This window comes from Coloeus monedula, assembly GCF_965178545.1.
Source record: "Coloeus monedula genome assembly, chromosome: 7".
Classification (NCBI taxonomy): Eukaryota; Metazoa; Chordata; class Aves; order Passeriformes; family Corvidae; genus Coloeus; species Coloeus monedula.
The window spans coordinates 24,006,890-24,021,189 of NC_138787.1; the positions used below are offsets into that span (position 1 = coordinate 24,006,890).

At 37.5% G+C, this 14,300-nt stretch overlaps 1 protein-coding gene across 6 annotated transcripts in view; it reads left to right on the forward strand.

The window, feature by feature from the left end:
* The window catches only part of RBMS1 (RNA binding motif single stranded interacting protein 1), a 147,188-nt gene that overhangs the window by 92,668 nt on the left and 40,220 nt on the right, over window positions 1-14,300 (forward strand). For all 6 annotated transcript variants that reach the window (XM_082285319.1, XM_082285318.1, XM_082285320.1 and 3 more), the window contains exons 3-4: window positions 11,097-11,155; window positions 13,967-14,058. In XM_082285319.1, coding sequence (XP_082141445.1) covers window positions 11,097-11,155; window positions 13,967-14,058 — 151 coding nt within the window. The remainder of the gene's footprint in view (window positions 1-11,096; window positions 11,156-13,966; window positions 14,059-14,300) is intronic.

Sequence of the window (14,300 nt, forward strand, 5' to 3'; positions counted from 1 at the left end):
GTACATATATATGTTTGTAGTTTTTATATATGCAATTTTCACGATACAAGAAACAGTTTTTTGTCATTCGGAGTTGGCAGATGGATCAGGACTTGGGAAATGGGATGTGGTTGAAAGTGCCCTTGTACTATGGCAGTCTCCAATGTCATGGTTTTCTGGACTGTTGGCTTTCTTGGAGCATCATCTATTTAAACTGAGGGTATAAGACTTGGTTAGCAACCTTCACCAGAAGTGAAACTGATATGCAAGAATAAATTAAAGAGTAGTCTTCTGCAAGTATACAGGCTTGTAGTATTAATAGACGTCTGCCTATCTATCCAGAGAGGAGGAAATCTCACACTAGCTAAGCCTGTAGTCAGATGATAAAATCATTTTGATTTATACTCTTCTGACTAAACAAGAGAAAAAGTATTGGGAAGTGTAGATAAATTATTTTATTTTCCCTTTGCCTTTTCCTTAATTCTCTCCCACAAGAAAAAGAAATATGCTTAGGAATGGCCAAAATAATGGACAATGCATCTTATGCTGACAATGACTGAATTTGGCTTCCTTGGATGGAGGAGGAGGAATAGAAAAATAAAAGGTCTTCAGGTAGAGAGACTCATTTATGCTCCCAAGCTGATCTCTACTGTTTAATAGAGGGAAGAGGAAAGAGTTATGAATAACAAGAACTGCTCTGTTAAGTCTTCATAGTTTTATTCTTTCAAGCTGTTAGTGTAGGCTCTGCAAAATCAGTGAGGCTGAAATTTGCCAAGATTTATGGATGAGTGTGGAAATACTGCCTTACTTTCAGATTAAAACAGCAGGTAGTGGTAGATCAATACATGCACGTCTGCAGCCCTGCCATGAGCTTGGCTTATAAATACATATTAGCATTCATCTGGGTTAATTTCTCATCTTCCCAAGTCATTGTCTTGAGTAGTGACCATTTCTCAGTATGAAGAAAAGGATAAAAGAAATCACTAGACTGTAGAAACAACATTTCAGGCTTGTAATTTGAACCTTTTTGGTACTTTTTGGTTATGCTTGCAAATGAATTATTATTTAAAAAAAAAAAAAAGCTGTATCTTTTGTGGCTATGTGAAACCCTATGTGCTCATATCTTTTATATTCTTTCAGGGAGCCACGGAAATTGATAATTTATTTGCAAATAATACTGTTTCAGGCTTTCAGTTGTGTGTAAAATGCAGATTTTTTTTTTTTTTCAGTGCATAATTTGTGTCCATTCTGTAGCATTAGGGTAAGAAAACAACAGGGTGAGACCATTTGCTTTCTTAACACGGTTTTATTCTTCAATCTTGTAACAGTAGGAAACTGTAACCTCTTCCCATGTACTTGAATAGCCTTGTCAGTAGTTGCACATGAAAATTGCTGCAGAAAATTTAGATTATCCTGTATTTTCTTAAATGAGAGTGGTGGTAGTACTAAAAAGCGAGTTAGAGAAGAATTCTGAGTATCTTTTAAATTAATTTTTTTTTTTTTTTGAGAGGCAGATTCCTTGATTTTTCTGATGTTGTAGCATTTACTGGCAACTTCTTGTTTGGATCAACTTAATACATGTTAGTTGTTTTATGATAATTTGTAATAATTGTGAGATTTATTGTTTGTGACTATCAGAAAAACTGCAAACTATTTTCGATTGAAGGATCCTCTCTTCTGTGTCTCGTGGTAAAACTTTCTGTAATGCTTTCAGTGGAAGAGCACTTCATATAAATTATAATATTCTATATTAGAAGCAGAATAGTAGCTAATTAGTTTCTAAACCATTCTAATTTGCACACATCACTTAATATTTAAATATTTTTCTCAAAAGAACAATGCCATGTAATTTATAAGGAAAACCAGAGTGGTCGTTCACTCTCATTGGTTAACAAACTCAATAGATCATTGGCAGGAAACAGCACTTTTAATGTCAACCAGCGTTTGTGTCCCTGCAAACAGATGTTTGAAAACCTTCACTCTTCATAGTTTACACATTTAAAAATACTTCATATGTGTGTTTTTAAATGGGTAAAGAGAAAAATCTCTTAAAAGTGTAGGCAAAAATTAGTTAGGAAAAATCAGTTTAGTTTTGCTGAGCTCTAGATTTCATAAACTGTAAAGATGATGATAAACAATTTCCTTTTCTGAAATAACACACGTTTGTTTGATTTTTATTTTCTTTTTCTTCAGTTTAGGACTAAGCAAGCTATGATTACTTAGACAATATTTGCACTTCAAAGTGTGTCAAAGAGGCAAATCTGTTTGTGTTTCTGATAGGTTATTTATCCTGCTTAACCTATAAACTGTAAAGTAACAAGGCTACTGAAGTGACAGATAGCCTAGCAGATGGTTCAGAGATTATGCGAAATCACCTCAGTTTGTCAGAAGTCAGGTTGGGTTACTACAGGGGCAGAGGCGGCAAGAGGCACTGAACAGGATCGGTTTTCACAATTTGTTGCTTGAAATTCCATTTTTCTTCACAGCATGTGTCTCCAGTTAGAACAGTTATGCAGTCAACAAATTTAGGACCAGCATGTTCATGTTCTGACTTTCATAAGAGTCATTACGTTGATGAGAATCTTTAGGTGTCTATGAAATATGAAAGGTGATCTCTGGTGCAGGGCAAGAGGTCAGCTCTGCCACTTCAGCTGCTATTGCCCTCACCCTTTTCAGTGTCTGGAGCTGTTGTCTCTCCCTACCATAACATTGAGCAGTATTCTCTTGTTAGCCTATGGAAGATTAAATGGAAGTTAAAGGCCATATGTTTAGTAGTAAAAATCATTTTGCAGCTGAGTGAGGATAGGCCAAGATTCAGGGCTTTGACAAAAATCTCTCCCTGAAGAGAGGTGATTATTAATCATAGCTCTGCCAAGTATCTGAATTCACATCCTCAGTGGAGCAACTGAGGCTACAGATAGTGATAGACTCGTCAGAGAAGTTACAGGTTCATCCTTCGGTATTTGCCTTTTTCTTTATTTTAAATTAACAAAAAAAGCCCTCAAAACCCCTAATGTAAAGATTTTTATACTTACATTTTAAAATCTCTTATTAAATCGATTCTACAGCTGTTGTGTTTTTTCTCAAAGTAGCATCAGTTGAATTCCTCTTGATGCCTGACAGGGCATAATATGAGAGCCTTCCCCTCCAACTCCAAAAGCGTTTTGCTGGGAGGGGGGGTTGTGTGTGTTCATACTTAATGGATTCTTTTTAATTTTTTTCCCCTCCATGACTGTGTCATCATAGTACTGAAGAAAAACTGCTTTTTCACATACTGCAACATTCTTAATGTTATGAAGTAAAACTAGATAAACATGCCCTTACATTTTCGTTGATTTAAGACTGACAGAGAAAACACCTCTGCAGGCAGTTCTTGGAAGTCTGTTCATTAAGACTCCAGAAAGCCACATTGGGAAAGCTACTTTAGTGTCAGCTGAAATATTTCTGAAATGTTTAAAATGCCCAGAGACATTAAAACCTAAAGTCTTCCTCAGCTGTGCTGAATGAAAGGACATTGTGCAGTGGGTCTTGCTTTTAGGATAATCAATTTGTCATGCAAAAAGGAGCATACTAATTAGAAAACCTTTGGAAAATGTAATAAAAATAGCTTTGGAATGCTAACGGGACTCTTTCCCCTTGAATTTCAGTCAGCTTCTGAGGAATGGATAGAGATTATTCACATCTCTACAAAGCAAGAGCAGAAGGAAGCAAACATTTCCTGATTCTAAAAACATGTCTTCCCTCTCCCCACAGCTTATCTTTGTCTGGATCAGGAAATAACTACTCTTGGAAAAAACAAATTAGGTAGCTGAAAAATAATAATTTCCAAAATCTTTTTTAATGTGTCAATTTACTGTCCATTAGGATTTTGAATTCCTGATTATTTTTATCTCTGAGGAGCATTTACATTTGTGTAGAGCCTGTACACTACAAACCAAATACCTATTCATAAAACAGTTTATCTGTTGAAATGAATATTGTCCAAGAAACTTAGAAGGCATTTGCTCACACTTTATTAAATTGTGTATGTCCATTGTGCAAAGCATCTGCTCCTCTAAGGACAGACAACTGCAAGAGATGAGAGAATATCTGGGCTTGCATCTGGTTTTGCTGCTTTTGATTAGTTCTCAGGGAAATATGGAATTGTAACCTACTGAGCCTGAAGAAAAATATTTGTACCAAAATAATAGTAGTTTGCACTGTGGTGATGTTGGTAATTGCATTGGTAATGATGATGACATACACTGATTCTTATTGAAACAGAAATATACTAAAAGAAGTATTTAAAAGAAGAATTAAACATAGCTTGTGAAGAAAGCTTTGCTGATCTTAATGAAGAGTTTACAGCAGTATATAAGAATATTGGTTTGACAGTAAAACCCAGGTTCTGTGGAGCCTAGGGTATTTTGGGTTTTTTAGTTGGGGGATCTTTTTTTTTTTAATTTTACTTTTTATTTTTTAGCACACAGGTCTCAAAAGTATTTACATTAATAAGGAAACTGTAATTTTTGTAATTTTGTAAAAAAAAAAAAGGTAGTTGGCTTTTATAATAATAAATTCTAATTTATTTGGAGCTATTCTTTATCTCCCAAATAAAATAATAACAAATGACAATGAGAACTACTTGGATATTTTGAAAATACCATCTTTCTTCTGAAATACCAAAGTGCCAAAGGGACAATTAGTAAGAAAGGAAGGAACTAGCTTTATGTCAAAACCACTTGATCATTTAACAGCATGTCATCAAAATAACACTTTAATTTAGGTACACAAATAAGTTCTGGTTTGCATATAGTAAAAAATATGGTCTAATGCCTGAAACAGGGCACATCTCAGTTAACCCAGTGCTTGAATATCTGATACTAGGAAAGGAGACTTTAGTAAACCAAATAAATAGCCAAATCTATAACAATTTCAAAACAGAACTCATACTAAGCTAGATGATCCATACCCATTAACTGGGGAAAAAAAAAATAGAAAGAATAACTGCAACTTTTTATGTAATGTTTAATTACACACTTAGAATGATTGGTCCAGCTTTTGGTGGTAGATACACCTACTATGTTCTGGTAGAAAACCTTTAGGTGCATGATGGCCATGAAGCAACTGAGTTACTCCAAAGAATTTCTCAAAGAACAGTGTGTCTTCCAACAACAGAAAACAAAATACGGACAAAATGTTCTCAGCAATGTTTCCTTCTGCACTAGGGCATAGATGTGGTGAAGAAGAATTTAAAAATGGAAACCATATGGTTTGATTCTGTTCTCCAAACTCAGTATTCTTCTGGATTGAATACATTTCTTTATCAAGTTTTTGTAAGAAATGTTTACCCAAAACTAAAGAGTGGGATCAGAGTAGGCTATCACAAGGACTGGCAGTGTTGTATTGACATTTATTTTCTGAAATTCCCCTTACTGGAAAATTATAAATTTGATACATAGAGAAACAAAAACTCCCTGTGTTTGTCCAAGCTTAAAAGGGAGCAAGAACTTAAGGTTCAGTACACGACTTTCCCAAAATGCAGCAGAGACAGGGAAGTATGGGAGCCAGATAAAACTTTTTGTGCTTGGTTTTTGGATCCAGGAGAAAAGATTGATGGCGCAGATTATGTTCCCTTGGCTGTACTGTTGGCTTAGAAATGCCCTGAACATGGGAAGATCAGTGAGGAACAGGAGCAAGCTGTACCAAGTCAGCTCTTGCTGACAACTCCCTTGACTTTTTTTCGGACCCAGGGAATTTTCTTTGCTCCTTTTGCACCAGGTGTTACAGCGGAACTGGGAACTCCAGCAGAGATTAGGCCTTCCCATGAGCTGTTAGGGCTTTTCCTCTTCAGGTCTCAACTGAGATGAATGGAGCAGCTTCCACCCACTCTACAGGCAGGATAGATGGTGGTGTGGTCCTGGCTAGGAGGACCATTGGTTGCACATAAATGTTTTGAGTCATAGTGTTCAAAACAGAATACTCTGTGTTTGGGGAGGTGAGGATCTTACCTTAAATGTTGTACATCACTGATTTGCAGAAGTCAAGTGTTGGTTGTGTGCATTTATTTAAGGTCATACTGAAAGATTTCCTTTCAACTGGAATTTGCTGCATTTAGAGTATGTACAAGGTACTCACTGACATGTTGTGTGGTGAATAAGGCAATCCTGAATAAGAAAAATTTTTCTTGTTTTTCTTGTTGTCTCTTTTATTTTTAAAGCTGAATTACAGACTAAGCAGGCCCACCTGCTTTTTCTTTTTAGTGTTACAATTAATATATAGGAATTGCTTTGGAAGTATTTGCTTTATGCATTTTCTTTTAGTTATTTACCCTAGTCAAAATTACAATTTATTTTGATGTGGATCTATTCAGCAGCTGCATTATATTTTAGGATTAATTGATCTGGTCTCCCATGTGACCTTCCTTGCTGGATCTGCCTGTTTGTTGTGCTTCCTCCAGTCTTTGAGTCACCTGGTGAGAATATTGGCTCCCTACCAGAAAATTTTGTGTTCAGCCAGGTTCTCTTTCCTTTCACAATTCCACCTTAAAGTGAATTCATGTACTTGGAGCCACTTACAAGTTACGAAATCCATGTCTGGTTTTACCACATGATTCTGGATTGTAAAAATAAGAGTATTACATGAAGGGCAGTGATAAGACGCTAAGATGTAAAAATTAATCTAGAATAAACACAGAAGATATGCAGCATTGTTTCTGCATATCAGAGGAGTTTTGACGGCACTACAGTAATGCAAACTGTAACAGCAGGATCCCTAGGAATGTTCTTTTTACAACTGGAATGGACTTGGGCAAAGGGAGATCACTGTTCATGTTCAATACAAAGTTCTGGACAGTTCAGGATGGAGGACCTAAGCAGCAATAAAAGGTGAGGACTTTCCATGGTAGCAGAGATCCTTCTGGCGTATTTCTGTCCAAGTCAACATCTTGTGGTAGAGAAATCCTTCACAGCAAAAGCTGGAAGACTGGTTGAAAGTACTGCAAAGGGAAGCTTGGTGGTATGCGGTATATTACATTATGTTGTGGACAAAGATTTGAACAATTAATTCCAGACAAACCTTATCAAGCCTCTCACTGCCTGTTCTTGCTGTACCTCCCCTAATGCACACACAGATAAGTTCTTTCAACACTCAAAACAGCACTTGGGGCAGAGACTTCAAGCTACTTCATTCCTCATTCCTTGTCATGCTCGTGATGGCGTCTTACCACCCTCACATTTCTACATATGTTCGTTATACTACCAGATGTACAAAGGGAGAAACATAAGTAGTGGTTCAGGTTGATTCATGTACTTAGTTTTCTAAGGACCCTTCTCTTTCAACGTCATGGAGGTTGCCAAAATTAGGCTTCAGAGATGTTTTAAATATCAAATGCATCCCTAGCTATTTGCAGTGAATCTGTCGGGATGATTGTTTGCACTGGTTTTGACCATGTTGCTGAACAATATGATTAAAAAAATTATGTGGTAATGCTTCGCTTCAAGTCTTCCACTTCAAAGGCATCTAAGACAAAGCTATACTGCAGTGTTTGACATTCATGTTGCCTGGCAGTAGATGTTGGGGCAGCATGAGCAGGTGAGGCTTATTTTTTCATTTCTGCACTAAGAGTATGTAATGAGCAGTAGTGAACATTATCCTATGAAGCAGCTGTACTGCTTTTCTTCCTAGCTTGGTTTTGAACATGTTTCTTCTTTATGTCCTGTCCAGATAGATGTTTGTATTGGTGTTCTGTCCTATAACCATATCTGGTACACTGGGTCACAGGCAGCTGAGCACACCCCTGTTAATCCCATAGCCAGTGCACCCTGGCAATTATTTACCTGCCTCTTACTTAAGCCCTCTCTTTCTCAGTGTGTGAGTTGATATTGGTATGAGTGCTGTATAGAAAACAGATACAAAGCTGAAAACATCTTTCCATCTCCAAAGATAATTCAGACTGAAGAATGTGTTAATACCACTCAAAAGAAAAAAAAAAAAAAGAACTCTCTATTGCTGCTGAACACAAATTTGATGCTATTTTTGGGAGAAAAATAACCCACTTAATAAGAAATATCTAGTTGCTTGTCATCAGCCAGATTAGCAGTTATTTCTTAAGACTGGTACTTAACTTAAAAGAAAGCATGTTTTAAAAAACTGTTTCAGCTGAGAGGGAATGAGCAATCGCGAGTCGCTGTAGAAGCAATTCCGCCAGCCATGGGAATAGCACTCTGCTGTAGGTATGAAATCTCACCAAGCATGCAGTGAGGCTGTGGAGCAGGAGAGAAGCCTCACCAAGTGCCTAAGACAACTAGATGTCTATAAGCTTTGAGAGGAATTAGGATCTTCAGGCAAGGCCTAACATCATAGGCATCTTTGGAATACAAATTTTCTCTTGCTTGCTGTAATCCTTTTTGTAGGCAGGCAGTACGTACCAGTTTACATCCTGGCCGGTGTTTCATAGCTCATTGATTTCTGCAGGGTATTGATTGCAGTTGCACCCAACAAATGAGCAGTTGGAGACAGGAGCTTGTGTTAAAAGCAGAGTATAAGGACTGTAGAATTCATGGGGAAGTAAAGTTTTTGCGATGGTCATAATTTGAAGGAAGCACTTGGGAGAAGCTGCTATAGTAATTCCCCTGGTATCAGAGCACATGCTGGGAACAAGGAGGGAGTGCATCCTGCTGGCCAGGCTCAGGGCAAGTAAACTGCTTTGTGCCTCATGGCATGAGTGGAGAACAACTCACACATGGGAGGGAAAATTGTAGGAGAAATCCTGGCAATAGCTGCTATTGTTATACTGGTTCCCAGTTTGTTCCTAGACTCACACTGCTGAAATTTCTTGGCAGCTTTCCATGGTGGCTGGTTCTTCACAGGAGCCGTGCTATCTAGGACAGTACAATAAATCACTAAGCCATCTTGCACAGTGGAAGGTGGTCCATCAAGTTTCTGTAAAGAACAGATGTGCAGACACCCATTCATGGGCTCGTGAGCATCAGCGCTGTGGGCCGGAGCAGTCCAAGCCAGCCAGGATCCAGCTGGCCGGGTTACTGTGTGTACATAAGTACCCAAGGCTGGAGTTCTTCACCGCCACCACTTTCTATGCTCTCAAGAACTGAAACAGTAGCAGAGACAAGATCATCCTTCAGGGATTTTTTTCCCACAAAAGGCTATGTAGCTCTTCACTTTAAGAAGCTTAGTGAAGCTGATAGGATATGGAGAATGCTGGCTGTCAAATGTCATGCTGGGTGCAAGCACCCTGAGCAGTTTGTCTCTCTCACAGCATGTGCGTTTACTCTGCACTCGGAAAAATTCTGGAGAAAATGAGAGAAGTTTTGAGTTAGGGACTCTAAAGCTTTCTGAATGGAGTGACGTATTTGGAAAATAAGTGGCACTAGTAAGGAAGTACTTGCTCCAACTATTACACACAGTTTCTATTGCTTTATTACAGCTTCTAACATGGTAAATTTAAGTATGCACTGATTTTCATTGATGCTTGTATGTTTTTAGGCTATAGATGGATAGTTCTATTTTATATCAGTGTAGATGATCACAGTTTCAGATAAAATAAGGAAGCTACCACCTCATGGTTTGTGTCCCTGGTTTACCCCCTTGCAACTATTTGAAGCCATCCAATAACTCATTGCATAAACAGTAGGGTCTTGAAACTGGTCACAAAGAGTGATAACTACATTGAAACGTGTATTTGAATGCTCTGTGGGGAAAGTACTTTGTAAATAGGCTTTGTCTTTGAATAACTATCACTTTGCAAGTGAACATTTATTTGAATACTTGTAACAAACTAAGCTTAATTTATTAGGCTTCTAATATATTCTGAAGAATTTTTAAGACTATTACAGCTACTGCAGAAATGGAGTTAGTTGACTTTTGACATAATATCTTTTTGAAATTATAGTCACTGTTGAAATTTTATTTAGCAGATAAGATGGCAAAAGTTCATTTTTCCTCAATTCCCCTTTCATATACTGATAACATTTCTCATAATTCTCAGTTCATTTTGGGTTCCTGTACAGTGATAAAGAGCCTCTCAGCAGCCAGTGCATGGATACTTCTGTTAGTGTAATAAGTTACATTACATTCTCAAGTGAAAGCAAACTCCTGTTGCATCATTTCTTTCTTCTGTGCTGAAGGCATCCTAACAAGTGTAGTTGAAAAACAAACAGAGGGGAAGGAGCTTGGGAAACCTTTGCTGCATTTCCAGTCCTACTGTTGATGCAGGCCAGGAGAATTGCTGCTTTTAAATTAAAAGTGGGATTTTTATTCCAAGCGAAATTGCAAGTTTTCACCAGCAGCAATAAATTCTACTCTAAATATGATTAAAATACCTAATTCTGATAAACTTTGCAGAGTGCTTCAGGAACAGTAATTGTTCTTATAGCTGGGATTGCTGTCCTCCTGTTTCCCAAGCTTGGTTGCTCAAATCTCTGTGTGCTCACATTCGGGCTGCATAGCAGACTGGGCTTATCAGGTACTGAGAAGCTGAGAAACTGGCAATAAGAAAATTCTGACTTTCCTGAGGGATGTTTTTGTTTTAGTTGAAATTGTTTATATTTACAGAAATGTGCAGAAATTTTTGCCACCTTTGTTGATCAGTTTTCATAAATCTTGCACTTGTCACTTTCCAGAACAGAGTAATATTAAGTCAGAGGTAATATTTTTGTGTCTGTCAGTTGGGGTTTTGCTGGGGTTTGCTCTTCTTTTTTTTCTCTTTCCATACTGTGCTAGCTAGCAAGTCTAGCACTGACAAGGCAACTGGTCTGCTTTAACTCATCTATATACTGAGAGAGTCCCAGCTTATGTCTAAAACATGATCTCTTATGCATACCAAGATTTTAACTGCATTGAATTCTTTTCTATAAAGCGTTGTTTTTCTGGCTTGCCCTGTGATTCTGTTGTGCCACTGAGAATATAGGGCAAATAGAACAAGGTTGTGCTTGAAACTGTTGATATTTTTTGTCCTTTCCATCTGTGTAGGGGTTTGTATTCCATAATTATATAATCTATATATTGTTTCATTTTGCATAGAGTAAAGGGTACTATGATATAAAATAAAGTGATTTGTGTGTCTATTATAATAGGATGTTCTTTTCTCATTTTCCTTACGGATGTGTACTACATTTTAGGTATGGGAAAATTGTATCCACGAAGGCTATTTTGGATAAGACTACAAACAAATGCAAAGGTATGTATATTTTCCTTTATACTGCGTTCCCCTGAAAGTCATAACTGATTCTAGAAAATACATTAAAGTTGTATTTTAAGTGCTTTTTACCTTTGTTGGTTTGGCTTGGGGTTTTTTTCCCATTCTTATTCCTAAACTAGTTTTATTCTTGCTGGTGGTTGGTGTATTCAACGCATTTGCCTCCAGTGGAGCTGGCAGACAGCCGGAGGCGGTGGCGCAGCCAAGCCAGAGTGAAGCTGATATGCACAGTGCTGGCTGGCAGCTCCCCTCTATTTTAAAAACAAAAATGGAGTTAAAAGCAGCTTTTCCCCTTTTGCCTGGATAAACTAGGGAAGCTTGCAGATGACCATTCAACTATACTGAGCATCTTAAAAAATTATACATTGTGGAAATAAGCTCCATTGATTAGTGTAGCTTTAAGCAGCACTTAATTACACGTTCCAGTACTCTAATTGTGTTTTGTTATGTTCGATTGAATGTATTGGGAGCAAAGAGAGGGTTCATTTTCAACAAAGTAATTGCCGCTGGAAAAAAAAATTTGAACTCCTTTAGATAAGCTGGATACATCAGTTCATGGATTTTCATCACTCACTGCAACTGCAGTGATTCCTATCCAAGCATGTTTCTGGTGGGAGAAGGTGTGGTAGCAGACACTGAAATACCAGATTTCAGACTTCCGTTTTTTTACAATTAAGAGGATAATTTCTAAGCAAAGTGAAATACTAAGTCAGCTGATTGAGCAGTGTTAATAAGCATAATGCCCATGAATGAGCAGAAAGCTGATAGGCAGAGGGAGGAGAGTTCATCATTAATTAAGACAAAGTTTTTGTGCAGAACTTGGAAGCAGTGCAGGGACATAGCTTCTCAACTCCCCATCTTAAGCAAATTAAACAGGTCCTGACAGTTCAGAATACGAAATTTCTAGAAAAATTTTTCCTAGCTTGTATACAGATGTTGTTGTGACTAGGAAAGAGGAGATACCCTTTTCAATTATTTGAATTAGTTAATGCCTATGATTGCACTTAACTGATTTAGTCTGTCCATCCTGTCAGTTCCTCAAGTGTTCAGTAGTCCTTTCAGTGATACAGAAATTCTCACATTAATTCTTTAAGAGATTTAAGATGACTTTTTCAATACAGAATTTAAATCTCACTGATGAAAAGCTGGTTGTGATAATATACTGCAAGGTAAGGCTCCAGGGAAGCTCACTGTGTGTCACTGAAATTGCAGTGGGAGCATAAGTAGGCAGAATGCAGATATCTAACTGGAATTTAACCAAAAGATTGACAGCATCTCTGGCTTTTGCCAGAAAACATACCACGGGATTTAAACTAACTGGAACAAGGAGCACTTGAGTTTCTGTATCATCTGGAAGGTGGCAAAGCCAGCTTTGATGGCATGCTTGGTGTCAGTATGTAACTTTGTATTACACCCTGCAGTGTGTTGGTGATAACCCAGGCTGCCATGGGTGTGGAGAGCTAGTCTGGGGTATGGAAGTTAGTCTTGCCTTGGCAGCACAAAACTTCATATGAACTAATTCACTTTGTTTCATGTCAGGATTTAACAATCCACACCACCACGTGTTACACAAAACAATATGCTGCTTTCTTCAGCTTCTTGGCAGCATAAATAAGCTTGCACTGATGTACAAGGCTGCTTGAGTTGTTTTTCCCAAGTTAAGAGCTTTAAAGCTGATTCAGTTATAACATTAGACAACCTTTTATCGGTGTAGATATATTGTAAGAGGATACTAATATATTTTGAAGAAATATTTCCATTTTCTACTCATCCAGAGGTTATTACATTGTTGGTTTTCTCATTTGTTTTCTTTTACCCTGACTTTAACTCTGGAAAGGGATTTTAATACTTGGGCAATTCATTAGTGGAAAAGAAGGGGATTGAAAAATGCATAGTGAGGGTTGCAGTAACATCTTGTGGAAGTAGCTTTCAAACTCTGACTGCCTTTTGGTGAGCCTTGAGCCTCTAATTCCCAGGCTGGATTAAAAATCCCAGCCTGTAAGGTCAGTGTCTGTTAAGGCCAAGGTATATTGCTGTTTGGACTTCCTGGAATCCCTTATGTGTTGTTGTTCAGAATAAGAAAAGTGGTCATTGTAAATATATGGAATTTGTTTCAAATGGCATTGAGTTTATTTTAATACTTAAAGATTGCATTATATGGCATAGAAAATGCTTTCAGGACAATTTTTCACATTCTTCTTTCAGTAATAGGAAAAATCATTTGCTTTCACTGAAACTGCGTTTTCACTCGCGTTTTAAATTTAACTGTCCTTTATGTATATACAGTGAGATAAGTAATTTACCAAAAATTGGGTAGATATGTTGGGGAGATATATTGGGAGAAATTCCTCTCTCAGTTTTGAATAAACAAAAAGTAACTTAAAGACTTATTTGTTGTTTATTCAAATTGGAATAAGAATTTACTTCAGAAAAATTAGCAGATGATGCTTTACTTGGTGATCTCTGAAATAATCTCTGTTAGAAGTTACATACCAGATAATACAAAGCAAAGCTCTATACTGCTTGTTAGCAATTTGGCCAAAATTCTTATAATGAGTGGGCATGGAAATGGATTTGTTCCACTTGGGCAGATCTCCAACAGTTCAAGGTTCAACTTTGCTAGGTTTTTTTGGGGGGGTGGAACTACATGAAGTGCTTGAGTTCAAATTGTCCCTCTTCATCAACAAGAAAATTGTTTTAAATAACTGTGCCAGTAGCATGGTTGTTGGATGTGAAGTGTTTGTTTATAAGCTGGTTGATGTCTTGTTAACAAAGTAATGCTTTCTCTTTCAGGTTATGGTTTTGTTGACTTTGACAGCCCAGCAGCTGCTCAGAAGGCGGTTTCTGCTTTAAAGGCCAGTGGAGTCCAAGCACAGATGGCAAAGGTGAGTTAAAATAACCAGCTTAACCAGCTAATTTTTTACAATGGGTTGTGAAGGGGAGCAAGCTTGTACATTGGCACAACAAGGGCAGTGTGGAGTTTCCAGTTGCAGAGTCCTTTACAGAGAGCACAATCCTCAAGCCACATGATTATTGAGGTAATAAAATTGAGACTTATGACTGCCATATCCCAAATAATCTCAACTAATGAAATAAAGAAGCATAATATTGTAAAGTCTCCAAACTG